The sequence below is a fragment of the Barbus barbus genome (genome assembly GCF_936440315.1).
Source record: "Barbus barbus genome assembly, chromosome: 28".
NCBI classification, from domain to species: Eukaryota; Metazoa; Chordata; class Actinopteri; order Cypriniformes; family Cyprinidae; genus Barbus; species Barbus barbus.
Window position 1 is genome coordinate 3,724,257 of NC_136756.1, and position 26,973 is coordinate 3,751,229.

Below are 26,973 nucleotides of genomic sequence, written 5' to 3' on the forward strand. Positions count from 1 at the left end.
GATCAGTTTAGTTTAAATAGTATCTGTGAAATCAAATTGAGGATAATCACTAGAAATTAAGCGTCCCCAACTGAGCAAGCCAGAGGCGACAGCGGCAAGGAACCAGAACTCCCTCTGAGACAGAATGGAGAAAAAAACCTTGGGAGAAACCAGACTCAGTCGGGGGGCCAGTTCTCCTCTGGCCAGGAGATTATTGTTTATTTATTGTTTAATTAAAATTTTAAATGTATAAATGTATTATATTTCTATTTTTATATTGTTGCAATTTCTAACAATAATAGTATTATATAGTTAGGTATTTTATTATATTTTTAGTTATTTTGTTTTATTTTTAATTTTTATTGTATTTAAGTCGAGGTCTTCACTGGGGATATGTCCCCGGGGCTCATCCAGGTGTCTCGGCCTCCGCCGACGATCAGGGAGACATCATCTCCCGGCGCTGATCCACCATCTGATCCAGAAACGGACTGAGAAACAGAATAAGAAAGAAACAGACAAATATTAGTGTAGATGCCATTCTTCTGATGATGTCACGAGTACATTGTGTGTTATGGGGAGTGTTCCCGGTTCCGGTTGATCTAATTAATGGAGCCTAACAATCCTTTAACGGATTTGAATAATAGAAGTGTATTAGTGTGTTATGTGTAAGCCAGGTTAAAGAAATGTGTCTTTAATCTAGATTTAAACTGACAGAGTGTGTCTGCCTCCCAAACAGTGTTAGGTAGATTGTTCCAGAGTTTGGGTGCTGAATAGGAAAAGGATCTCCCGCCCGCAGTCGATTTTGATATTCTAGGTATTATCAAACGGCCAGAGTTTTGAGAACGCAGCAGACGTGGAGGACTATAATGTGATAAGAGCTCGCTCAAGTACTGAGGAGCTAAGCCATTCAGGGCTTTATAAGTAATTAACAAGATTTTAAAATCTATACGATGTTTGATAGGGAGCCAGTGCAGTGTTGACAGAACCGGGCTAATATGGTCGTACTTCCTGGTTCTAGTAAGAACTCTAGCTGCTGCATTTTGGACCAACTGTAGTTTGTTGATCAAGCGTGTAGAACAACCACCCAATAAAGCATTACAATAGTCTAACCTTGAGGTCATAAACGCATGAATTAGCATTTCTGCATTTGACGTTGACAGCATAGGTCACAATTTAGATATGTTTTTGAGATGGAAAAGCACAGTTTTACAGATGCTAGAAACATGGCTTTTAAATGAAAGATTGCTATCAAACAACACACCTAGGTTCCTAACTGATGAAGAAGAATTGACAGAGCAGCTCGAGTGTTAGATAGTGTTCAAGGTTATTACATGTGGGGTTTTTAGGTCTGATAATTAACACCTCTGTTTTTTCAGAATTTAGCAGTAAGAAGTTACTTGTCATTCAGTTTTTTTATATCGACTATGCATTCCATTAGTTTCTCAATTTGGTGTGTTTCACCAGGCCGTGAAGAAATATAGAGCTGAGTATCATCAGCATAACAGTGAAAGCTAACACCATGTCTCCTGATAATATCTCCCAAGGGTAACATGTAAAGCGTGAAAAGTAACGGCCCTAGTACTGAGCCTTGAGGTACTCCATACTGCACTTCATTCACTGCTACAAACTGACTCCATGACATGGGAATGTGCAAAAGAGTTGTACAGGCATTTAAAAAACGCTTATTTTGTTTACTGGGATGAGAGTTGCTGAAATCGCGTTTGGTCTCGTACTGTATCGTGTATCTTGTCAGTGTGTGCACTTGCTTGGCCATTTGTAGTTGATAAACAGGAAAGTGGGTTCAGCTGAATTGAAATGATCATTTGTTGGATTGGTATAATAAAGGTTATTATACCGCGGCAGTCGTCGTGTGAAGCCCTCTTAGTGTGAAGACCGAAGAGTGTAAAGACCATCGACTCTACCGTGCGACTCCACCGGGCAGGGACACCGGCAAGGGATAGTAGTAGCTTTTTATTTAATTTTTTTTCATTGATATGTTTATTATTGAAATGTTTTTGTTATATGCATGTGTCAATTTTATTTAATTTCTTTATTTTCTTAAATATGTGGGTAGATAGTATATAGAGTTGTAACTTTTTAGTTTTAGTTACTTTTTCTTATTTGTAAGTCGCTTTGGACAAAAGCGTCTGCTAAATGACAAAAGTAAAGTAAAGTAAAGTAAATAGCAGCAATATGAGGTAGAAAAAATTATGAATAGCTTATTGATATCTGATATTTACATGGAGTCAAGTGATGTTATGACACAGAGTTAGAGTTTAGGAGCCTGATGGCCTGGGGGAAGAAGCTCCTCCTGAGTCTCTCAGTTTTTGCCATCAGGCTACGGAAGCGCTTACCAGATGGAAGCAAAGTGAATAGACAGTTACCAGGGTGATTTGAGTCCTTGAAGATTTTGACAGCTCTATTTTTGCAGCGTTTGAGGTAGATGTCCTGCAGAGAGGGGAGAGCAGACCCTGAGATGCGCTCAGCTAAGCGCACAACTCTCTGTAGTGCTTTGCAGTCCTGATTTGAGCTGTTTCCATACCACACTGAGATGCACAATATACACTCAATGTACTGAGTCAATACACTTTCTATGGTCCCTGAATAGAAAGTTTTCAGGATTGCTGGTGAGACCCTGAATTTCCTCAGCTGTCGCAGATGGTACAGTCTTTGCCTGGCTTTCTTAACCTGTGTTTGGATGTGTGTAGTCCAAGTCAGGTTCTCGGAGATGTTTACACCGAGGTACTTGAAGCTACTCACCCTCTCCACAGGGGTCCCACTGATCATAAGAGGTGTGTAGGGCTGCTGCTGTCTCTTCCTGAAGTCCATGATCAGCTCTTTAGTTTTGCTCACATTCAGAGAGAGACAGTTGTCCTGGCACCATGATGTGAGTCTCTCTACCTCGTCCAAGTATGCGGTCTCATCGTTGTTGGAGATGAGGCCCAGAACCACAGTATCATCAGCGAATTTGATAATAGATGTTGAGCTGTGAGAGGACACGCAGTCATGACGCAGTCAGACACCACGATCAGATGATAGAAGCATTTGTAACTCTAATGAGAGAAGTCTCAGTACTATGATACGGTCTAAATCCTGACTGGAATTCCTCACAGATACCATTTTTCTCTAAGAAGGAATATAATTGTGAGGATACTACTTTTTCTAGTATCTTTGACAGAAAAGGGAGATTTGAGATCGGTCTGTAATTAACTGGATCCTTGGGGTCAAGTTGTGTTTTTTTAGTGAGAGACTTAATAACAACCAATTTGAAGATTTTGGGGACATATCCTAATGAATAATAATAGCCAAAAGAGGATCTATGACTTCTGGAAGCAGCTCTTTTAGTTGTTTAGATGGAATAGGGTCTAACATACATGTTGTTGGTTTAGATGATTTAACAAGTTTATACAATTCTTCCTCTCCTATAGTAGAGAATGAGTGGAATTGTTCCTCAGGGGATCTATAGTGCATCTGATGCAATACTGTAGCTGACGGCTGCATGATTACAATTTTATCTCTGATAGAATCGATCTTAGAAGTAAAGTAGTTCATAAAATCATTACTGCTGTGCTCTTGGGAAATGCCAACACCTGTTGATGCTTTATTTTTTGTTAATTTAGTGACTGTTTTGAATAAATACCGGGGGTTATGTTTGTTTTCTTCTAGAAGAGACAAAAAGTAATCAGATCTAGCTGTTTTTAATGCTTTTATGTAGGATAGGGTACTTTCCCACCAAGCTATACGAAATACCTCTAGTTTTATTTTCCTCCAGCTGCGCACCATTTTCCGGGCTGCTCTCTTTAGGGTGCGAGTGCTCATTATACCACGGAGTCAGACTGTTTTCTTTGATCTTCCTTAAGCGTAAAGGAGCAACTGTATCTAAAGTGCTAGAAAAGAGAGAGTCCATAGTTTCTGTTACATCATCAAGTTTTTCTGCGCTGTTGGATATGCTGAGGAATTGAGATAAATCAGGATGATTAATTACAAAGCAGTCTTTTGTGGTAGAAGTGATGGTTCATACTTGTAACAAGGAGTAGAATTTACAGTTTTAGCTATATGGAGTTTACACAAGACTAGATAATGATCTGAGATATCATCGCTCTGCTGCAGAATTTCAACACCACTAACATCAATTCCATGACTAAAGCCAAAGATACAGTTATATTTTCCCAGATGTTGTTTGTATTATATGTTTCTGTAATAAAAAAAGCCATTCAAACACCAGACCTCTCAAAAAAAAAAAAAACACACCAGACCTCTCTCTCTTCTTTTCAAGAATTTGAGTAACACCTTTCATTGATTCAGATGTCTCAGAACAAAAAAGCTTTCAAAACTTTATCTCTCTGTAATTCCTTTCCTATCTTTAATGGCCTGTAAGCTTCAACTTTATTTTATTATATTTATCAGTTTGAAATATATTAAACAACCCCCCTTTTTATTTTAATTGTATTTATTTTAATTATGATTATTATTATTTATTATTTTTATTTGTCATTACTGTATATTATTTAATGTTGATGGTTATATTACCTTTTGTATAGTGTTTTGGATTTTTGAGCATTAATAAATAAAGAGTACGAAGTCAATCTAAGTTCTGGTTTTCTCAGCGCATTCATTGGAAGAAAGCATGGTTACTCCCTGAAACTGTTTTGAATGTCTAATCAAATAAGAGAGGTGCGGTTTAAGATTTAGCATGATGTGCATCATTTGAATTTTTATTATTTTTTTTAATCTCTCTTAACTGTATTCTGCAAAATTGAGGAAGAAACGTTATTTAATTTACTCCATCATTGCAATCAGGTTAAATCTCTTTGGGATAATTTAAGTTGTTATTTAGTTATTTATCTTTTATAAAATGTGATTAAAATATTTCACTGAAAGATATATTTCTGTATTTTTCAGTCAGTGACCATGTTATTAATCTATTGTTGCATTGGACATTTTTTTTATGTTATCTTTTATAACCCCCCCCCCCCCCCCCCCCCCCCCTTCCTTTATGTTATTGTATTCAATGCAGTGCTGTTTCTTGTAAAAAAAAAAAGGATGTAAGGATGTCCTGATCATTCACCAACTCTTGCTGTTAAAGGGACAGTTCACCCCAGAATCAAAATTCTCTGATGATTTACCAGTGTTGGGAGTAACTAGTTACTTGTACAGGAGTTATGTAATTTAATTACAAAATAAATGTAAACATGATCTGTTATAGTTACTGAGAAAAAAGAGTGTATTTAATTTACAGTTACTTATGAAAATATTAACAATTACAAAGGAGGTTACATCTGTGAATAGCTAGGATATGTTGAATAAAATGATTTTGTTGCTTTGCCTGTTTTTAGTGTGCATGATGCCATGTAAAGGATGTTTAGTAAAGCGATGCTATTCTGAAGCTTCTGAATGCTTCTCTTCTTTGATTTTGCAGTGCACCTCAATTACATCAATCCACATTGTCGCGGAAAGCTTTAGGATACAACCTGAGTGTTATGGCCAGTGATAGAAATGTGTTCCAGTGCTTTAAAAGTGCGTTTCAGTGATGTGCTTTAGTTTTGTATAAACTCAGATTCCTCAGAATATCTTATTTTCTGTTCCACAGAATAAAATCAGAATAAATTCACGTGAAACTTTTCATTTTCATCTCTTCTCATTCATTTTGAATACATTTGGCCACCAAACAGTCATTATTGTTCTTTGTTCACTTGTATTTCTGTAAAAAACAAATGTAACCCTGGACCACAAAACCAGTCATAACATAAGTGTCAATTCTTTTAAATTGGTATTTTTGTATCATCATCAGCTAAGCAAATTATCTTTCCATTGATGTATGGTTTGTTAGGATAGGACAATATTTGTCTGAGATACAACTATTTGAAAATCTGGAATCTGAGGGAGCAAAAAAATCTAAATATTGAGAAAATCACCTTTAAAGTTGATATATTTACGGTAGGAAATTTACAAAATATCTTTATGGAACATGATCTTAATATCCTAATGCTTTTTGGCATATAAGAAAAATTGATCATTTTGACCCATATAGGCTACCCCAGCAACTTGAGGTCCAGGGTCACAAATGACTTCGTGTCAGTGTGTGAGAGAGAAGCACAAAGACTACTTTTCCCTGCAGTGTGTCATATGATGCTCATGATACACATGAGGCTCCTGAGGGCATCCCACAAAAGACACACACACACACACACACACACATGTTGGGTTTCCATGTTTTATGGGGACATCCCATAGGCGTAATGGTTTTTATACTGTACAATCTGTATGTGCTATTGCCCTACACCAACCCTACACCTAAACTTAGCCCTCACAGGAAACATGCTGCATTTTTAGATTTTCAAAAAACTTTATGCTGTATGATTTATAAGCTTGTTTCCTCATGGGGACCAAAAAATGTCCCCACAAGATTAAGATTTACTGGTATTACTATCCTTGTGGGGACATTTGGTCCCCAGGACGTGATGAATACCAGGTGCACACACACACACACACACACACACACACACACACACACACACACACACACACACAACAAACCCATGACTCTGACACCGTCCAGACTCTATTATGGTCGACAAAAAATAATTATTTATAATTATTACGATAATTAATTGTAAAGTATCAATTATAAATTGTTAGTACAATGAATAAATTGATAACTGAATATATTTATATCATTTATTCTCAATATTCTTGAGAATATGATTCCGTTCCACTGACTGAATCATCAAAAAGAATCGACTCAGAAGAACGATTCATTTGCTGATCGGACGCTAATACAGCTGCTGCAGAAAACCAGACGAGAGACGGAGAACCGAGGGATGGATCGACAAACCAGGACTCATTTCACTCCAGCAGATAAAGCCTGAGAGATTCACACGATGCGAGGATTCAGCGCCAGCGGTCAGCGTTTCTCTTTTCTCATTCAAACTAGAGAAGATATAGCTTGCCTTCAACTAGAAGGAAACTTCTCTTTGTGTGTGTGTGTGTGTGTGAGAGAGAGAGAGAGAGAGAGAGAGAGTGTGTGTGTGTGTGTGAGAGAGAGTGTGTGTGTGAGAGTGTGTGTGAGAGAGAGTGTTTTTGTTTTTATATACCGGTGGGGACTTAAACCTGAATACACACAGACTCATGGGGACTTGTGTCACGGTGGGGACCTAAATTGAGGTCCCCACGGGTAAACAAGCTTATAAATCACACAGAATGAAGTTTTTTGAAAATCTAAAAATGCAAAAAGTCTCCTGTGAGGGCTAAGTTTAGGTGTAGGGTTGGTGTAGGGCAATAGAATATACGATCTGTACAGTAGATAAACATTACGCCTACGGAAGTCCCCATAAGGATAGCGAAACAAGTGTGTGTGAGTGTGAGAGTGAGTGTGATGACCCAGAGGAAAGCTTCATTGATCTTGCTCTTTTATAGCTCTCATTTAAGTTTCAAGTTTGCCGCAGAGTTGTGATGTTTCTGATCAGATTTCTCAGAGAAATACAGCTAGACACAAATGCAGTAATTCTGCAGAGCTGTGAATCATTTGGTTTGGGAAGAGACATGAGTTCCTGAGATCTCTTGACAGCAAATCTGAGCAGAAATACTAGAAGAGTCTGTCTCTGAGAAGCAGCTTTCCTTTGCTCAGTTTGTCCAGGAACACTTGAGAGATGAAGGAGATCAGCTTTGAAAGCTGTCGCAGGTTTGCTGCTTTTGCTTGTGTAGATTCATTTTGCCTGCTTGTTTTATTTGTGGAGTTTAGCAACCGTATATGTGAACCTGGAGCAGTCATAAGTATTCACTCATCTGTGAAATGTCAAGACATTCAGAACGATTCATGTTTGCAGTATAGCGTCAGTGAAAGCTCTTGATGGACTGGAAAAGTTCATAGTACATAAGTTTAATTTCCATGTGTCACATAGCCAGTTTATCATCTCCCTTTCACACACTGACCCTCTCTCCTCTATCATGACTTCATCATGTCTCTCTCTCTGTGTTTGATTTCATCGGTCTGAGGTTTGATTCATCCCTCGATTCTCTTCTTCTCTCATTCTCTGCTGTGTGCTCTTATTCTTTTTGCCTCTCTGCAGAAACACACTGCAGGCTTTGTTCGTCATTTATTTCATCGTCAGATCTTCCTCCACAGACCCTTTCTGTCCCTTTCTTTCACTTCATGAACTTCCTGTGGGATTTTCTGGAAAGACACTTACGGGGAGAACAGTAGCACACAAGAGAATGGATGAATACGCTAGATAAACGTACTTCCTAATTTGACTGCTTAGAGACGTACAAAAGCACAAATCTCCTGAACAAGAGCATGATTTGATACCACCGTCTGCAGCTGATTTAGTAGGGTTTCCAGATCCAAAGATAAGAGCAAGTAATAGTGAGTTCTTGCCTGAAAACCTTTTTTTTCCAGTTTTTCTAATGAGAAATAAAAATAGATTATTGTTTTATCTTTAACATAAATGTATGGCAGCTTGTTTCCACCACAGAAAACTTTCTAATTCACAATTCTGAGGGGGGAAAAAAAATCCAGGATTGTAAGATCTAAAATCAGAATTACGGGGGAAAATTCTGAATTTTGAGATAAAAGTTATAAAAAGCTATTTTTTTCATCAGTGGTGGAAACAAGCTTCTATATAAATGTAATTGAATGTACTGTAAACATGAGTTTGTGTATTGTTCAGTAACCATGGTTCCCTGAAGGGAACGAGACGCTGCGTCCAGAGGCGCTTTGGGAACGCCTTCAGCGTGACCATGCTCTGAATATCAGGTGTAATCAGTCCGAAGGAGGGCGAGGCGTCACGGGCGGGGTGACGTCGCGACCAGGAAGTATAAAAGCACGTGCAGCGGAGCCGGCGTCAGCTCCAAGTCATGAAGCAAGCGTGGGCAGGGATGCCAGAAGTGTGGCTAAGGGACGCAGCGTCTCATTCCCTTCAGGGAACCATGGTTACATACGTAACCTGAGACGTTCCCTTCCAGGAACTTCGAGCTGCGTCCAGAGACGTTTTGGGAACGAGATACCAACGCCGCCAGACTGACAAGTCCCTGCCTGGTGTCAGGACGATAGGACTGATGAGCCTGGAGTGGCTCGGATGTCGAGGTTATAGAACCTGGCGAAAGTCAGGGGCGTGGACCACCCAGCAGCGTTGCATATGTCCTGAACCGGGACACCTGCCCAGAGGGCCTTGGAGACCGCCACACCTCGGGTCGAGTGCGCTCTGACTCCCAGCGGCGGGGGATGCTCAGAGGCCTCGTATGCCAGAAAAATGGCATCCACTATCCACCTGCTAAGAGTGGGCTTCGTAGCAGGAAGACCCCTCTTAGGGGGACCATAGCACACAAGCAGTTGGTCCGATTTCCTCCACAGAGATGTCCTGTGGATGTACGTGCCCAGTGCTCACACTGGACACATACAGTTGTGCTTCTCCTGGTCTGGCTCCCTGAAGGGAGGAGGACAGAAGGCCTGGAGTACGACTGGCTGTGGTACAACCGATGGGACCTTAGGTACATACCCCACGTGGGGGTAGAGAAATACTTTCGCCATGCCGGCCGCAAAGTCAATAGAGGCCGTAGACAGGGCCTGAAGGTTACTCACCCTCCTCAGAGAGGTGATAGCCAGCAAGAAGGCGGTCTTAATGGTGAGGAGTCTATCAATTATCTCCTCAATAGGCTCGAAAGGTGCCTTGCACAGAGCCTCGAGAACCACAGCCAGGTCCCACGTAGGGACGCGGGAGCGTACTGGTGGCCTCAGCCTCAGCGCACCGCGGAGGAAACGTGTAACTAGGGGGTGTCTGGCCACTACTAGGGGCGTGGTATGACGAAATAGCTGCCACGTGGTGATCTCTCAGGTCTGGGAGGAAGTGCTTGAGTGCACGGAACACAGCTAGGATCTCTAGCCAGTTGATATCAACAACTGTCAGATTGACAGTCAGGTGGCGGCCACTCCACAGACCGCGGGCAGGGTGGCCACTCATGACCGCACCCCAAACGGTGAGGGAGGCGTCCGTCGCAAGCGAGACGCGGCAACAAGGAGCTCCCAGCACTGGGCCCTGAGACAAGAACCAAGGGTTCCTCCACATGTCTAAGGCACGAATACAGCGGCGTGACACTTTGACAGCGCGGAGCGGATTTCCCCTCAGGAAGACCCCCTGGTCTTGAGCCACCACTGTAGGTGTCTCATGTACAGCAGGCCGATCGGAATCACGTTGGACACAGCTGCCATAAGCCCAAGCAGCCTCTGCCACTGCTTGACAGTGAGTGACTGGCCCTCTCGCACTCTCATGACTGCCGTGAGGATCGACTCGATCCGAGCAGTGGACAACCGAGCCTGCATCGTGAACGCAGCGACAGCCGCTCGCAATGCGGGCAATCGGCTCCCTCGAGAGCCGATGCCGCATGCTCCGCACCCAGGCAGACCACGCACAGATCCCCCACTCGTAATATAGCGAGGGCAGGGACGAACACACAATCTGAAACGCGATTTGGAATCGCCTTTGGCCTTAGATTTAGGCATCTTTTAATTGTTGCAAGACAGACAACACCAAATAAGACTGACACACACAGAGCGCTTTGCTGAATGACAAAAAGCTGACGCCGGCTCCGCCGCACGTGCTTTTATACTTCCTGGTCGTGACGTCACCCCGCCCGTGACGCCTCGCCCTCCTTCGGACTGATTACACCTGATATTCAAAGCATGGTCACGTTCCCAAAGCGTCTCTGGACGCAGCTCGAAGTTCCTGGAAGGGAACTAATAATACATAAATAAAATTAAACAAGCTAAATTCAAAATATGTTCATTATTAAAACATGCTCAGTACATAATTATACTGAAATAGAGTATGTCAAGCATGTATAGAATACATGCTGAATCATTAAATTTTATAAATAAAATAATTTTGCCATATATCAAGTTTACGCACATAACCAACAAACAGATCTTTACAAAAATAAAGTATGTAAGTATTATGAGTGTATGTAAGTGCTGTGATTAGTCGCCATCAGTGTAACGCAGTACACGTAGCAAGTTTTTTTTCAATAATAAATAAAAAGAATAAAAAGTAAATAGAAAATAGACTTTATACTATTTTTAAATAATAATTAAAAAGATAATTATGTAGATACATTATGTAGATAGAATAGAAAAGGAACAGAGATTGCTAGTGTTAGAGGGTCAATGGGTTTTTGTTGTTGTTTGTTTTTTAATAAATAAAATAAAACAAGTAAATAGAATAAGAATAGAATAGAGAGTAAGCTTCTAGAGGCACATAAATCTGAAATAGTGAATTAATTGAGGTAAAGAGGTGCAGAGCCAGTGGTGGTTTTGTTGGCAAACATTAATGCATTAAATTTTATGCGAGCAGCTATTGGTAGCCAGTGCAGATTAATAAACAGGCATGATGTGTGTTCTTTTCGGCTCATTAAAGATTAATCTTGCTGCCGCGTTCTGGATTAACTGTAGAGGTTTGATAGAACTGGCTGGAAGACCTGCCAAGAGAGCAAGCATTGCAATTAGGGATGCATCGATCCGATACTCCGTATCGGTATCGGCTCCGATACGGTCATTTTCTGCAGATCGGGTATCGGTCAGATGAGACCGATCCAAATCCAATATTGTACGTATACTATTGTGTTATTGTTGAGCGCCACAAAAGGAACAAAAACATTATAAATTACCATAAAGTTTTCGTGCATTATATTTCAAGTGTTCTGAAGCTGTTCCATAGTTTAATCTGAGGTACAGATGAATATTGAAGTCGTTAAATTCAAGTTCATATAAACTCTTCTCTCTGCTGCGGCTGTCTGTCTGCCATCCTCCGCACAGATTTAATACACTACACATCAATATCTCTTCCCTTTGTACTTTGAACGTTTCTGTGCAGACTCGGAGAGCTGCGCCGCCTGCGCACTGTGACTCCATGCTGCTTCAAGTGCATCATTCTGCGCGCGGGATGCGCAGGAGCGCTTTGTGCCGCTCTGTATTGGAGCCTTTCGTATCATAATACTTTTGCGCAATGAAAGATTATTAATAGTCTTTCTTGTTCTGTCCTATCTATCATATGTTGCTGCTTTCATTACTGTGCTATAGATTTAAAAGAAATGTCTTTTCATTTTATAGTAGCGTATATATTTATATATAAATGTATTTTCCAACAATACAAAGAGCAATGTGTACCATTTTACCAGATTTAGTCCTACACTTATTCACATTTATATGTAAATAAAAATGTTTCACTAGGTTTTATAAAATTATTGTGCACCCATGATTTTTCTAGAGTATCTTTTGCTGCTGAATTTTCCACTAACCTTGCTTTATAATAGTATTTTTGTCATATTAGGATTATATATATTTTGCATTTGTTATTTTTTATTAAAATTAAGTTATCTATATGTAGTAGATTGTGTTTAACACACAAAAGAGTGACGATCAGGTCAACACACAGAATTATATAAATTTTACATCAATAAAAAAAAAAAAAAAAAAAGCATTGGTATCGGATTGGATCAGTATCGGCTGATACTCAGAATTTTCGGGATTGGATCGGTTCTGAAAAAATGCTATCGTTGCATCCCTAATTGCAATAGTCAAGTCTGGACAGAACAAGAGCCTGCAGTTGTGAAGCATGTTCCGAAAGAAAGGGCCTGATCTTTTCGATGTTGAATAAAGCAAGTCTGCAGTTTTAGCAATGTGGTCTGAGAAAGTCATCTTATCATCAATCACAAATCTAAGGTTTCTGGCTGTTTCTGAAGGAGTTATGGTTGATGTGCCTAACTGGAAGGTGAAATTGTGTTGAAACAATGGATATGATGGAAGCAGTTCTGTCTTAGCTAGGTTGAGTTGAAGGTGATGGTCCTTCATCCAGCAAGAAATGTCTGTTAGACAAGCTGAGATGCGAGCAGCTATCGTCGGATCATCAGGATGGAATGAGAGGTAGAGTTGAGTGTCATCAGCATAGCAGTGATATGATAAGCCATGTTTCTGAATGACAGAACCTAGTGATGCCATGTAGACAGAAAAGAGAATTGATCCAAGAACTGAGCCCTGAGGCACCCCAGTAGTTAGATGTTGTGACTTGGACACCTCACCTGTCTGAGAGGTAAGACTCAAACCACTGGAGTGCGGTTTCTGAGATTCTCAATAGGGTTGACAGGAGGATCTGGTGGTTAAACGTGTCAAAAGCAGTGGACAGATCCAGCAAGATAAGTATTGAAGATTTGGTATCCACTCTTGCAAATCGTAGGGCTTCAACTACTGAGAGCAAGGCAGTTTCGGTTGAGTGTCCACTTCTGAAAGCAGACTGGTTGCTGTCTAGGAGGTTGTTCTGTATGAGAAAGGCAGAGATTTGGTTGAACACAGCTCGTTCTGTTTTTGTAATGAAAGGAAGAAGGGAAACCAGTCTGAATTTCTCTAAAAGAGTTGGGTTAAGAGTAGGTTTCTTTAGTAGTGGGGTTATTTGAGCCTGTCTAAATGCAGAGGGAAAAACACTAGTGTGAAGGGATGTGTGTGAGTGCAGGTACAACTGCAGGAGAAATGGCTTGAAGGAGATTGAGATGGAATAGGATCAAGTGGACAAGTAGTAGGCTGATTAGAACGGATGAGTTTAGAGACATCTGCCTCAGAGAGTGAAGAGAAGGATGTGAATGAGTGTTTGTTTGTGCTAATATGTGCTTGACACTTTGTGGTGTGGAAAATTTTGCACTGATGGTTTTAATTTAATTAATGAAGAATGTGTCAAAGTCGTCAGCTGTTAAGAGTTGATGAAGGAGAGGGAGGAGGAGGACAAAGAAGGGAGGAAAATGTTTTAATGAGCATGTGACAGTAAGCCCTGAGCTCAGAATGATGTTCACAGAGAACATCAGACAGCCAAGGGGCAGAAGGGGTGGTACGGGCTGGCCTGGAAGACAAGGGGGAGACAGTGTCTAAACAAGATGTAAGAGTGGAGCACTGTAGGCATCAAGAGATGATAACTGTTTAGGGGGAGGAAGCGAAGATGAAACCATAGCAGATAGCCGGGAGGGTGAGAGTGAGCGTAGGTTATGTTGAAAGATGGCATGTGGAGGGGTATGTGTTGTGTCAGGAATCATGTTGAGGTTAAGAGTGAGGAGGAAGTGATCCGAGGTGTGCAGTGGAGTAACCAATACATGATCAGTGGAGCAGTGTCGTGTGTAAATTAGGTCCAGTTGGTTGCCTTGATTTGTGAGTATCCATAGTTACATTTACATTTAGTCATTTTGAAGATGCTTTTATCCAAAGCGACTTACAAATGTGACCCTGGAGCACAAAACCAGTCTTAAGTCACTGGGTATATTTGTAGTAATAGCCAAAAATACATTGTATGGGTCAAAATGATTGATTTTTCTTTTATGCCAAAAAAAAATTAGGATATTAAGTAAAGATCATGTTCCATGAAGATATTTAGTAAATTTCTTACAGTAAATATATCAAAACTTCATTTTTGATTAGTAATATGCATTGCTCAGAACTTCATTTGAACAACTTTAAAGGAGATTTTCTCAATATTTAGATTTTTTTGCTCCCTCAGATTCCAGATTTTCAAATAGTTGTATCTCAGCCAAATATTGTCCGATCCTAACAAACCATACATCAATGAAGACTTATTTATTCAGCTTTCAGATGATGTATACATCTCAATTTTGTAAAATTGACATTTAAGACTGGTTTTGTGGTCCAGGGTCACAAATGAGGACAATGGAAGCAAGCGAAATCAACAAAAGCGCAATGATATGCAAGTGCTATGATAAGTCTCAGTTAGCCTAACGCAGTACATTTAGCAAGGTTTGTTTTTTTAAATTATGTAATAAAAAGAAAACCGATGGAATAGATAAACGAATAGAGCAAGCTAGTGTTAGAGGCCTTTTTTTTTTTTTTTGCTTTTGTTAATTGTATAATAAATAAAAAGAAAACAAATAGATAGAATACCAAAAGATCAGATAAACTAGTGTTTTTAAGAATGGAATTAGAATAGAGAGAGCTCGAGTTAGAGGGTCAAACACCCTCTTGAGATCAAAAGTGGCAAGCAGAGTGTGAAAGTCTGTGCTGATACAGGTCTCCGATAGGGACATGAGCTTGAGCATTTTAATGCTTGGGTTGACAGACTGGCGTGCGCGCGTGTGTGTGTGTGTGTGTGTGTGTGGCTACTAGAGGGCGCAGCTCATCTCCTACACACACTGATCTGTCATTGAGCATGTAGTTTAAACACAGAGCAGTATTTGTCCAGTACAGCCAGGATTTGGCTGTTTATTTGTGAAAATAAGACCAACAAGCACTGATTATCTGTAGTTTCCTGCAGCAGTGAGTGAGTATGTGCATCTCTCTCATGACAATCAAAATGACTGCAAGTCTTTCATTGCTGCTCTTTTGCTTGACTTTTACTCACACTTTTTTTAGTATTAAACTTTATGTGTAGTTTGACAGCTCTAGAGCGACTGCTTCATTAGGACGAATCTGTGAATGGTTTGATTCACTTAAATGAATGTCATGTCCTGCTGCTGTGCTACTTGATTGCTACCAGTTTCTAAACTATTGAGAAAACTGTTGCTGTCATGCTAGTGGAAGCTTTAAGTTAATGGTGCGGCAGCTTTTGTTTAGTTCCCATCTCTTGTGTTGTGTAGTAGAGGTTCAGATGAGAAACCCGGCTCCACTGACTCAATGTCACGTCTGATGAAGTTCTGCTGTGTTCTGTCGTAGTTCAGCTGTTGTTCGGATGTGTTGGTTGCCATATAAGGAGAAGCTGTGTATGAATGTGTGCAGAAGGTCAGATGTGATGTTGGTGTGTTTTATGGCCTGTCAGGTTTGCCATGACTACAGACCTGCACTTTGTCTACATGCATTAAGCTAAACATGATCAATCAGTCACTCTGTGTGTGTGTGTGTGTGTGTGTGCATTAACACTTACATATTTTGAACCAAAACTCTCCTGTCATCAAGGTGTGAAAAAGAAGTGCACTTCCATAATGTACTTAAAGTGCTCTTTTTTTCATTTTGTACTTAATATACAAAAAAATATTCTTTAGTACTTCTCAAGATAGACTTGAACACATCTCAATTGTACTACAAGTGGTAACTAAATACATTTTTTAATACAGAGAAAGTGTTAAAAGCACGTTTTAGTTTATATTCTCGGTATTCACGGTGTGTGTGTGTGTTTTCACTGCTGTGTGTGTGTGTGTGTGTTCACTGCTGTGTGTGTGCACGTTGGATGGGTTAAATGCAGAGCACGAATTCCGAGTATGGGTCACCATACTTGGCTGAATGTCACTTCACTTCACATATTCATGGTATCTCAAAATATCACAGTTGAGTACACTTAATTATAACATTATCTTAAGAAGTACTAAAGAATAATTTTTAGTATATTAAGTACAAAATTAGTGCGTGAAAATAGCACACTTGAAGTACATATTGGAAGTGCACTTTTTTCTCCTGGTAACACTTGTCCAGGTAATATTTCAACCCAAAATTAAAAAAGAAATTGTATTTTGCATTTAGCTAAGGAAGTCTATTTTAAGACTGCTTGGATACATAGTGACATTATTTCTTTGACAATAAAACCCATATCCAAAATTTTCCTCCCAAATGTGAAATTACGTTTGTAAATGCACGTTCTAGATCTTATCGAGAATGAATCATCCATGTGTATGTTTTCTTTCTTTCTTTCTTTGGCCACATAATGTTTAATCAAAATATAATATATTATTATTATATATTATTAATATATTGTAATATAATATAATAAGGATATATTTGGTATGGATGTGGTAATGCTTAAAGAGCTTAGTGAGTCGTTAGTTAATCCTAAAATGATCAATCTTTCAGTTTCTCAGGGGATGTTCCCATGTGCTTGGAAGTCATCTGTTATTGTGCCTATTTTCAAAAGTGATTTTACCTATAGTCTCAAAGGTTGCAGAGAAATTGATGGTTGCACAAATCACTAATTATTTAAATATTTGTTCTTTTGCTTTACATCCAATGCAATTTGGCTTTAGAGCAAACTACTCAACTGAGATGGCAAATTTCTACTTCACTGAAAAAGTCAAGTCTCTAGATAAAGGAGGGGTCGTCGGGGCTGTGTTTCTTGACCTCAGGAAGGCCTTTGACACTGTAAACCACAGAATTATTTTGTCTAAATGATTAAGTTTTAATTTCTCTCTACATACTTTAAGATGGATATAATCATATTTGTCAGGTTGCACACAGTATGTTAGTATACAGAATTATAAGTCAGCTCCTCGAAGTATATCCACTGGTGTTCCACAAGGATCTATTCTGGGTCCTTTACTTTTTAAGTTGTACATCAATGATCTTCCTAACACTAACAGTATTGCTACTCTGAAACCACTAAAGTCTTTGTATAAACAATCACTAAAAACTATTGATAAGAAATCAGTTCAGTTTCATCATTGCTCAATATTAAAAAAAATAATTAGCTAAACTGGGATAACTTGATCAAATATGTACATATTTGTCTGCTGTTTAAGACTATACATAGCCTGTCATCACCACTAAAACAGTTTGTGAATATTAGAACAACTGCTCACCGATCTACAAGGGGTGGGGAAAGAGGAGACTGTATTATTCCTCTCAAAAGAAGTAACTTCAGTCAGTCTGTATTTTCAGTCAAAGCTGCAAGGGAATGGAACTCCATCCCATCAACAATTAGACGATTACATACTTTTGGCTCTTTTCAGTCTCATTTTAAAAAATGGTTACTGACAACTCAGCACTATCAACATTAGTATTGTATTCTTTTCAATAGACTTCCTTGTACTAATTGCTCTTGGCTATGTTGCTTTCTCCTGTCTCCTCTTTCTCTTTGTTTTAGATAATTCACTTATATTTAGTATTTTAGTAGTGATTTTTCTCTTTTCTCTCCATATGATGTGTATATGTGTGATGCTCTGTCTCTGTTTTTAGGGTGACCTTTTAACATTCTGTCAAGGGTCTACAGATGAAAAATAGCCTTTTGGGCTTATTCTGGCACGTTTACATTTATGTTTATTAATGTGCATTGCCCCTGTAAATAAACTAAACTAAAAATAAAAAATTTCATAACAGGATCTTCTGATGATCATCAGACCTCACTCTGGTGACATATGCCAGACGTCTCCAATCCTTTAGTCCACTTTAACACCTTCACTGTGTACTAATTTAATTAGTTTGTCCCAAATGATAGTATGTTGAAATGAGTATCCCAAAGGAACCCGGATGGTTAACTATTTTCTTACTTTTTAATTTGGCAGCCCTCATTTCTAGTAACCAAAGTCATGAAGTCAAACCTGTTCCTCTAAACCTCTGAAGCACCCAGTGTGGCCATTTGATCCAACAGACTTTCAGTGATCTGCTCAAATAATGTCTTTAGGATTCAAATCGGATTCATGAAATATAAATGGAAAGCCTGATGTTAGTTTTGGGGCTTGTTGACAGCTCTCGAGGGCATCTGCGCTGTAGTTTGGTGTTTTTGAAGTTGATGCTGGACCAAGTTAATCTCAGTGCTTGGGTTTGAGCTCCCACTCGTGTGTGTGTGTGTGTGTGTGTGTGTGTGCACGCGCATGCACTGAAGGTCTCCCTGCAGAAACTCATCAGAGGCTGCACATCTGAGTGAAATATTCATGCTGTTTTTGTCCCGCTCCTCTGAGGCGCTGCTGTGGGTTTCAGATGACTGCCAGAGGTGTTTGTGTGTCTGTTTGGGATAATTATGGGATAACACTTGGGGATTTGTGGGGAAAAGACCAGATCTGGCCACTATGACACAGTTATTTATTATATTTTGATGAGAGATTACAAAGATCAAAAAGATTTTATTTTTGGGTCATGCTGTGTCAACTCAACCAGCTTCCATTTTTGATTTTGTTGATAATTTGTCTGGTAAAAGAAGTACATAAATGAAGAAGAGAGACAAAATATTAAATGTCACGGATGTATATTTACTGCGAAATTTGGTTTTTGACCACTGAAATTTGGATATTATTCAACAATATGAATATGGAGCTGCATTGAGATCCCCGTATCTCTGGGACTGAATGATACTGAATGATTAAAAGAAAATAGGTATCATCTGTATGCAAAGTGACCCATGTTTGGTTTTTGACCACTGAAAATGTGCACAATTTAACAATTTACTCCTGGAGCCATATTGAGATCCTTGTACATCTCTGGATCTGAGCCATCGAGGGCCTTAAAAATGATAAAAAGTAAAACCTTAAAAAGAATATCAAAAGGAAAGACCACAAATCTAAACGGCTATTAAGATTTCTTTAAAATGTCTTGAGTTACAGGCATTCAAACTTTGGAAAAAAAACTTGAAAAATGCTTTTTCCCATTTTTGAATTGTCACCATTGGCATATGATGCAACAAATATTGCAAAAATCAACAGATTTTACTAATAGAGCTACTAATTTCTGTGGAAAAATAACATAATGATGCTGCCATCATTTTTACCCTCCTGTAATTTGGCTCTGAATCTCACTCCCGGGTCTTGATGCATGGTTTTTCCTTCTGGAGCATCAGTGAGCGTTTCAATCTTCTGTAATAGTTGTATACGAGTCCCTCAGTCGTCCTCAGTGTGGAAAGATCTCAAAATCATACAGTCATTGTTTGAAAGGGTTCAAATACACAAAAATGCAGGTAAACCAAATAATTTGTTGGACCTGAAGGACTTTTCTGAAGAACAGCAGGCAGTTTAACTGTTCAGCACAAACAAGGGACTCATGAACAAATATCACTAAACAAACAAACAACAGCTTTGGATCGTTCAGGGAACAACACAGTATTAAGAATCAAGGGGATGTAAACTTTTGAACGGGACCATTTTTATAAATTCAACTATTATTTTCTCTTGTGGACTATATGTAAACATTTTATGTGAAATATCTTATTCAGGTCAGTACTAAATAAACAACAACATGCATTTTGCATGATCCCTCTTATTTTGGTAAAATAATTAACATTTTGCAGATTCTGAAAGGTGTATGTAAAGTTTTGACTTCAACTGTATACATCCATGACATGTAATATTTTGGCTTTAATCACTATTTATGTTTAACTTTCCTCAGAAAAAATATTGACAAAATCAAACATTTGAGCCAGGGTTAGTTTCATGAATGTGGTTGAATGACCCTTTTGGAAGAGCATAGACCAGAGGTCATCAACCCTATTCCTGGGGACCCACTATCCTAAAGAGTTTAGTTACAACCCTAATCAAACACACCTGAAGCGGCCAATCAAGCTCCTCAAGACTGCTTGAAAATTGCAGGCAGGTGTGCTGAAGCCAGCTGGAAATAAACTTTCCAGGAGAGTGGGTCCCCAGGAGCAGGTTTGAAGACCTCTGGCATAGACTATACAGGGCTCCAAACTGCGACTAAAATGGTCGCATTTGCGACCAAAAATATTAATTTGCGAGTGAAGTTTTTGCTGAGGTCGCCACTGGCGACTATATATAATTTGCATGAAAGGACTTTTTTCCCGATTGTTTTGCGCTCACATCTTTTTTTATGATCACGTATTAAACATAAGAGATGCGCATCAAAGTTTTACTGGAAAAGAGTTTCAAACAGTCCTCGTCTCTGCCGCACACAGTCTGCTGAACGCAGTGAGAGAGACCTGAAAGGGCCTGTTTACACCTGCTCACTTCATGCATTTTCTCTGATCGGATATCTATATGATTTGTTAAAACGTTTCCCCATTTACACTTGGCCACATAAATGTGTCTTCGCAAAACAGATATAAATCAGTTCTTCAATTCCCGCTTCATATGCAAATATAACGGAGTTCACGGCAATGAAAGCAATGGATAATTTTATTAATTATCAGCTAATTTCAATATCAAGAGAGCGCGCGGCATCAGCACTGGAAAGATAGGCTAGTCTCGCTACTTTTAATGAAGAAGATTGTGTGTTGAGCGTCTGCGGCTTACTTTCAGGTTCATTCAGTTTGCGCGTCTCTTGCTGAAGAAATACTCCGCTACTCATCCGCGGTGATGCTTGTTGCATTGCGCTGTCATATCTGACTATAACATGCCATATAGCCTATAAAACGCTCTCACACGTCTATTATTTTAATATTATGGGAGGAGTAAAATTACCATATGTGGTTTCAACAACCAGATGCATTTACACTTGTCCGGTTTCGCCCAGACCACCTCCTGAAGTGGTTCGAGCGATTGGATTTATATCCGTCTCGAATGCGTTTCAGACGGCATTTACACCTGGTCTTTTCAGGATCAGATAGCTATCCGATCAGGAAAAAATGCATGAAGTGACCAGGTGTAAACAGCCCCAAAGTGCAAGTGCAGAAAAGCCGTGTCTATTTCGTGCACAACTTGAACAAACTTCAACAGGTAAAGCTGTCAGCTCTGTGGATACTGGCAATATCGTCAACAATTCTCATTTATAATCATTACTAATATGGCTTCTTCTTATCGAGATCTTAGTCTATATGCTGTGTTCTGTTAATGCATGGACTTCCTGTTATTTGAAGCGCACTTGCCATGCAGTAATCGCAAAAAGCTTTGTGCTGTCTTACTTTTTAATAAACAAAGTATCAGCTTTAAAATGCTACGAAATTCAAATGATGCGGTTTGGGCGCTCTTTAATGCGGACCACAAGCGCACACTTTGGGTAATATAAACACCAGTACCCCGCGTCCACACGGTCCGTGTATGCGTCCGGATCGCGCGAGCGGAGAGTATCGCACTTAATGCTCAGGCACGATCTCTTTAGCACCTCAGTTAAAGCAGCAAGTGAACCCATTATATATTTCGATTTACTACTATAGTATGAAATGAACATGATCAAAAGGTAGGCAATAAGAAAGCCTATAGTACAACTTACTGAAATGTTTTATGTAAAAGCTCATTCAGTGTTTCAAACTGAGGAAATGTATAAAGCTTGTAAACATTGCATTGTAATAGGCTACATTTACCTCAGAATAACCACTCAGTGTCCATAAACTCATCAGTCAGCTAGAAAAATAACTATAAAGAGGAGCTATATTTATGCGCTGTTGCATATTAATATTTTTACTTATTCTGTTGTACATGATTCAACTCCTCCTATAAAATTGCATTTTACTAATGAAGAAAAACAGACTGAATGTGTGAAAGACGTGACAACATTTATAGGATGCACTGCACTCAGTTGCCAAGTGATGCTTATGGTCCATGATATTGGTACAGATTCTGTGTAACGAACAATTCTTTGTGACTGTATATTTCAAGTTGTAAAAGACATTTAATTCACACTTTAAGTGAACCTTAGTCCCCCGGTCGACCTGATCATCTACAAGATTGATTAAAATGCTGATAAAGCCTAGAAAAGATAAGACATAAACACATGACAAAATGATTGAAATGTTAAAATAGGGGGGAAAAATAAAATGATAATAATAAAATAAACCACTTTTATTCTGTGGCACCTAAAAAAATAATTTGGCGCCTAAGTTTTTCTTTTATAGGAGCCAATGGCTCCTTACTCGATTTTTTTTGTCTGGAGCCCTGCTATAGATGCTCAAAGCATATTATCACGTTCACCCACTGAAGTGCCCATGAGCTCCACCAGAGGGCACTCCATCCCTGACTTTTACCATTCACCCAGGACTCCATTTCCCATAATCCTTTGCCCGGACTCATCAGCACTCATCAATTGCAGTCACTTGTCTCACCTCATCAGTCTCACACTATAAGAATGGCACACACTCTTACACCGCTTATGATTGATAGCCTGTAATGTTTTCTAGTTTCCATGTTCCTGCCAGTGTTTCCTTGTTTTCCTGTGCCTTTTCTTGCCTTCGTGGTTTTTGGATCTTGGATTGTTTATCTGGTTTTAAGATTGTTTGATGCCTGCCCTGACCATTTCCTGTGCTGTGGATTACTCTTTTGCCTGTGCCTGGGATATTTCTCTTTGACCCTGCCTGTTCTGACCACACTCTTAATAATAAAGCCTTGCATTTGGATCCACTACTCTGTTGTCACACGACTCCCCACCTTACACACGTTTTTGTTCTCCTTTTTAATTTTAAGTTATTTTTAATTTTATTTTTTTTTTGCATTGCAATTGTTACATTTGCATGTAAAATGTTTTTAATACATTTTAATATAACATATTTGGATATAATGCAACATTTACTTTGGGCCTACAGCCCTCAATCAAGTTTGAATTTGGCCCTTCATGTTAAGTCTGGGCACCTCTAACTGATATAAAAATGATCTTTAACATTGATTTATTATTTAATATTTACAGTTAGTATGAAAAATAGGGGTGAATGTCACTTTATGTTGACACTATGAATGAGGTCTGCATGATGTGTATGGATGTGAAGTGTACACCTAGTTGCTCATGCAGTGATGTTGCTCTGTTCAGGTGCAGTATGAGAACAGCTTTCGAACACACACTGCCTGTTTCAAATCTGTGTGTGAAAAACGAGTAATGAGCAGTCACTGTATTGTTATCTTGTTATAGGTGATGGAATCTTGTCCTTGGTTTCCATGACAACGACTCGGCATCCTCCTTCAAGACCTGAGCGTGATTCCTCAGAGTATTATTGTGAAGGTCATGATGACAGTGCTTTGTTACTCTTGGCATCACAATACTGGAGCATCTCTCTGAAATATTCATAATTCCTCATATTTTCAATTTAGGAGGAACAGTGACACAGAACTTCCATTTCAATGAGGAAGTGAATGGTTTACCATTGTTTCAAATACTCAACCGATGGTCTGATGACGCCAGTCTTCATTACTGTCAAACCACGACTGATCTCACTGAAGGACACTGACTTAATTCACTCAAAAAAGACAATCCTGACATCACGTACTCCCCTTCAGATCGTTCTGAACCTCTACGGCTCAAAATTCTGCTTCCTCTCTTAAGATCAGCCAGTTTTGTTCTTACCAACCATCAGTTCCTAATTCCACTTTCTCAAACATCACACCGCAAAACCAGCATCACCACCTCATGTCCGTTCCCAGAGAGAGAGTCCGTGAAGAGCCGCTCAGTGTGTGTGAAACCACAGTCTGCAGCTGATGACAGAGAATGAAGGTGGAGACCTGTGTGAGAGAGAGAGAGAGAGAGATTTTACATTTACATTTATTTATTTAGCCGACACTTTTATCCAAAGCGACTTACAAATTGGGGAATACATCAAGCGATTCATCTTAAATAGCCTAGACACAGGAAGTGCTCATGATACCAAGTTTCAGGCATTGTTCAAATAAGTACAAGCTAGACTAGCGATAAAGTAAAGAGAAGCAAGTATTATTTTTTTTAGGATGAAGTCAGATGGTGATGAAACAGATGTGTTTTCAGCTCTCACTTGAAGATTGTCAGGGAATCAGCATTCGGGATAGGGGTGGGAAGATCATTCCACCAGCCAGGAACGATAATAATAGTTCTCTCTTTTTACTGTATTTTTGATCAAATAAATGCAGCCTTGGTGATCAGAAGAGATTTTAATGTCTAGGCACTTGTTGAAGAATCTGCTTCACCTCATCCACTACATTCAATTTTTATTCAACATTTGAAGCCCGTCGATCAAAGATCAGGAGAAACCGGCCGCATATTTATCACTGAACGCTGATAACCTCCATATAGCCGGTTATTGAGCTGTGTCTCTCCGCTTCACTTGTCCTTCCTGACTGATTTTTCCATTCTCTCTTCCTCCCCCCCGCTGTCATTAGTTGCCATGGAGATGTCTCGGTGGCATTATTATGGGTTGGTGTGGGGTGGGAGGGTTTATTGTTCAGATGGAGGGGATTCTGGGGCAGATAGAGGGGGAGGAGCGGTGCTGGAGGAGGAGGAGGGGAGCGCTAGTGTCCGCGGATGGGTGCCGGTCTCAGTGCTATTGTGCACATGGACTCAGAGTGTGTGTGTAAGCGTGGATAGCTCAGCTGGTGAGTGCTGCTTATTTTCTGCGGTCTCTGTAACGTTTCTGTGCTGCTGATGCGTTTCTATCCTGATGGCCAGCAGACGGTTTTGAGCTGTAATATCTGCTGTGTGTCGCTCTGTTGAATGTGGAGTGCGAGCGCTGGAGCCTGTTGAAATATACATGCTCAGCTTTTATGTTTTATTGAGAGACTTGAGCTTATGCTGCTTCATATGGGAGGATTTTTACTCTTCTCAGCTGTTTAAGTAAGTTGTGGCATCTTTATTTAATCTTTTTTTGAATTATGCAATGCTCATATTGTCTTCATTTGTAATGTAATAAAGCTTGATTCAATATTTAGTAATGTAAATTATGCACTGGTATTAGTATTTCTTACACTTGTGATTGGAACAATCCTGTAACCCTATTAACAACCCATCCTGTTCATGCTTCAGACATGATATGAGCTAATAATACCTCAAACTGTGCCGTTTGCTAAGTAGAGGTGTGCTAAAAGTCTGATCAGGCTCATATTTTTGTTTTTAATTACGGTGCTAAACAGTTCTGAAGGAAGACTCGGAGCAAGTGCAAACTGCAGGAAACCTGTGAGTTATTGAAGGGGTTTCTTATACTGGCCCAGAATATCACAGAGACTTGAGGATCTTCTGACTTAAAGAACTAGAAATGTCCAAGATCAGGATGAGTGTGTTTCTTCATCAGGTTTGTAGAAATGTGTCTCAGCAATGGATGCTCTGCAGTGAATGGGTGCCGTCAGAATGAGAGTCCAAACAGCTGATAAAAACACCACAATAATCCACACCACTCCAGTCCATCAGTTAACATCTGGAGAAGACAAAAGCTCAAACTAATCCAGCATTAAGATGCTTTTAACTCAAATATGAGTCTATAATCCATAATAACTCTTCCTCCAGTGATAAAGGTGTTCTGGTCTGAATCAGGAGAGAAATCTGCACAGATCAAGCAGCGTTTACAAGACAAACAGCTCTAAACAAATATGAACAGGAGATGGACTTTTTCACTGGAGGAAGAGTTATTATGGATTATTAAATCAGAAGTGATGGTTTAATTGATAAGGTTAAAATGTTCAAGTTAAAACACCTTAATGGTGGATTTGTTTCTTTGATGGCCTGAGTCGTGTATGGGTACATTTTTCATTTCTGGGTGAACTATTCCTTTCAGCAAACACCCAGGATTCCCTAGCAACTCCCTAGCAACTACACACAACTCCAGTGACCTCAAAAGACGAAACAGCCCTGCTCCGGCAGCCTCCCACAATGCCCTTGTGTCTGCACGCCACTCTGTTTTCTACAGAAAATGTATAAATGTGGTGAGATCTTGTGGTGTTTAGTTCTGTCACACTGTAAAATATGAAATGAAGCACTTGATCAGCAGCTCTGCAACTCAAAGAGAAGTTTGTAGAAGAAAGTATTTCAAATGAATAATTAATTTGTCAAATTTGTAGCAGCACTCTTTATCTGTGACTATATTCACGATATAGCATGACATCTAGAACCTTACTGCTTAGTAAAATTAGGCCACAGTTTGATTTGGAAATCTCTTAAATGTTGTGAGTGATTTAGCTCTCGAGCTCACATTGAAATATCCTTCATAGAGCGGTTTCTGGAGAAGAAAGTGTGTTTTCACACCGGACGTCACGGAGCCCGCTGCTGATCTGTTGTCATAGTAACAGTTATGTTGGTCCTGGCTCGGTGTGAACACATTCTCTCTGACATTTACACACACACATGAGTGTTTGACCAATGGTGAATGAGGGCGATTCCTCACTTTGAGACACTTTTGCCAACTTGAAAATGCTAGGAAAGTGTAGGAAATGACCCGCTTAAAGAGGTTTTCTGTTGACAGTGATGTAAGTGTGTGTCTCTATAACTACGTATTTGTTCAAGTTGAAAGTACCAGTGGTAGTTATAATAGCTGGACGTGAATGTGAAGATTTTACTGAATTAATGTCGAAGGAAAAGTGTGTTTTCTAGGATCTGGACATTTAAAGTGTTTCATTTTCAATTTTACACCATAAAAGGTTTTCTGAGTGGTCCTGTGGAGTGACAAACGTATTTGTGTGGACCATGAAAAATCTGTCAATTTGGCTAATTTA

The 26,973-nt window shown here is 39.5% G+C and overlaps 1 protein-coding gene across 2 annotated transcripts in view; it reads left to right on the forward strand.

Moving 5' to 3' along the window:
* The first annotated feature begins 6,776 nt into the window (after nucleotides 1-6,776).
* Nucleotides 6,777-26,973, forward strand: part of LOC306848683 (FYVE, RhoGEF and PH domain-containing protein 3-like) — a 63,583-nt gene continuing 43,386 nt past the window's right edge. Inside the window, exon 1 of one of the 2 annotated variants that reach the window (XM_079383374.1) lies at nucleotides 6,777-6,882. In XM_079383374.1, the coding sequence (XP_079239500.1) occupies nucleotides 6,861-6,882 (22 nt within the window). In that variant the 5' untranslated portion in view covers nucleotides 6,777-6,860. Of the gene's footprint in view, nucleotides 6,883-24,778; nucleotides 24,868-26,973 lie in introns of those variants that run through there. The other variant, XM_079383376.1, reaches the window with a different exon arrangement.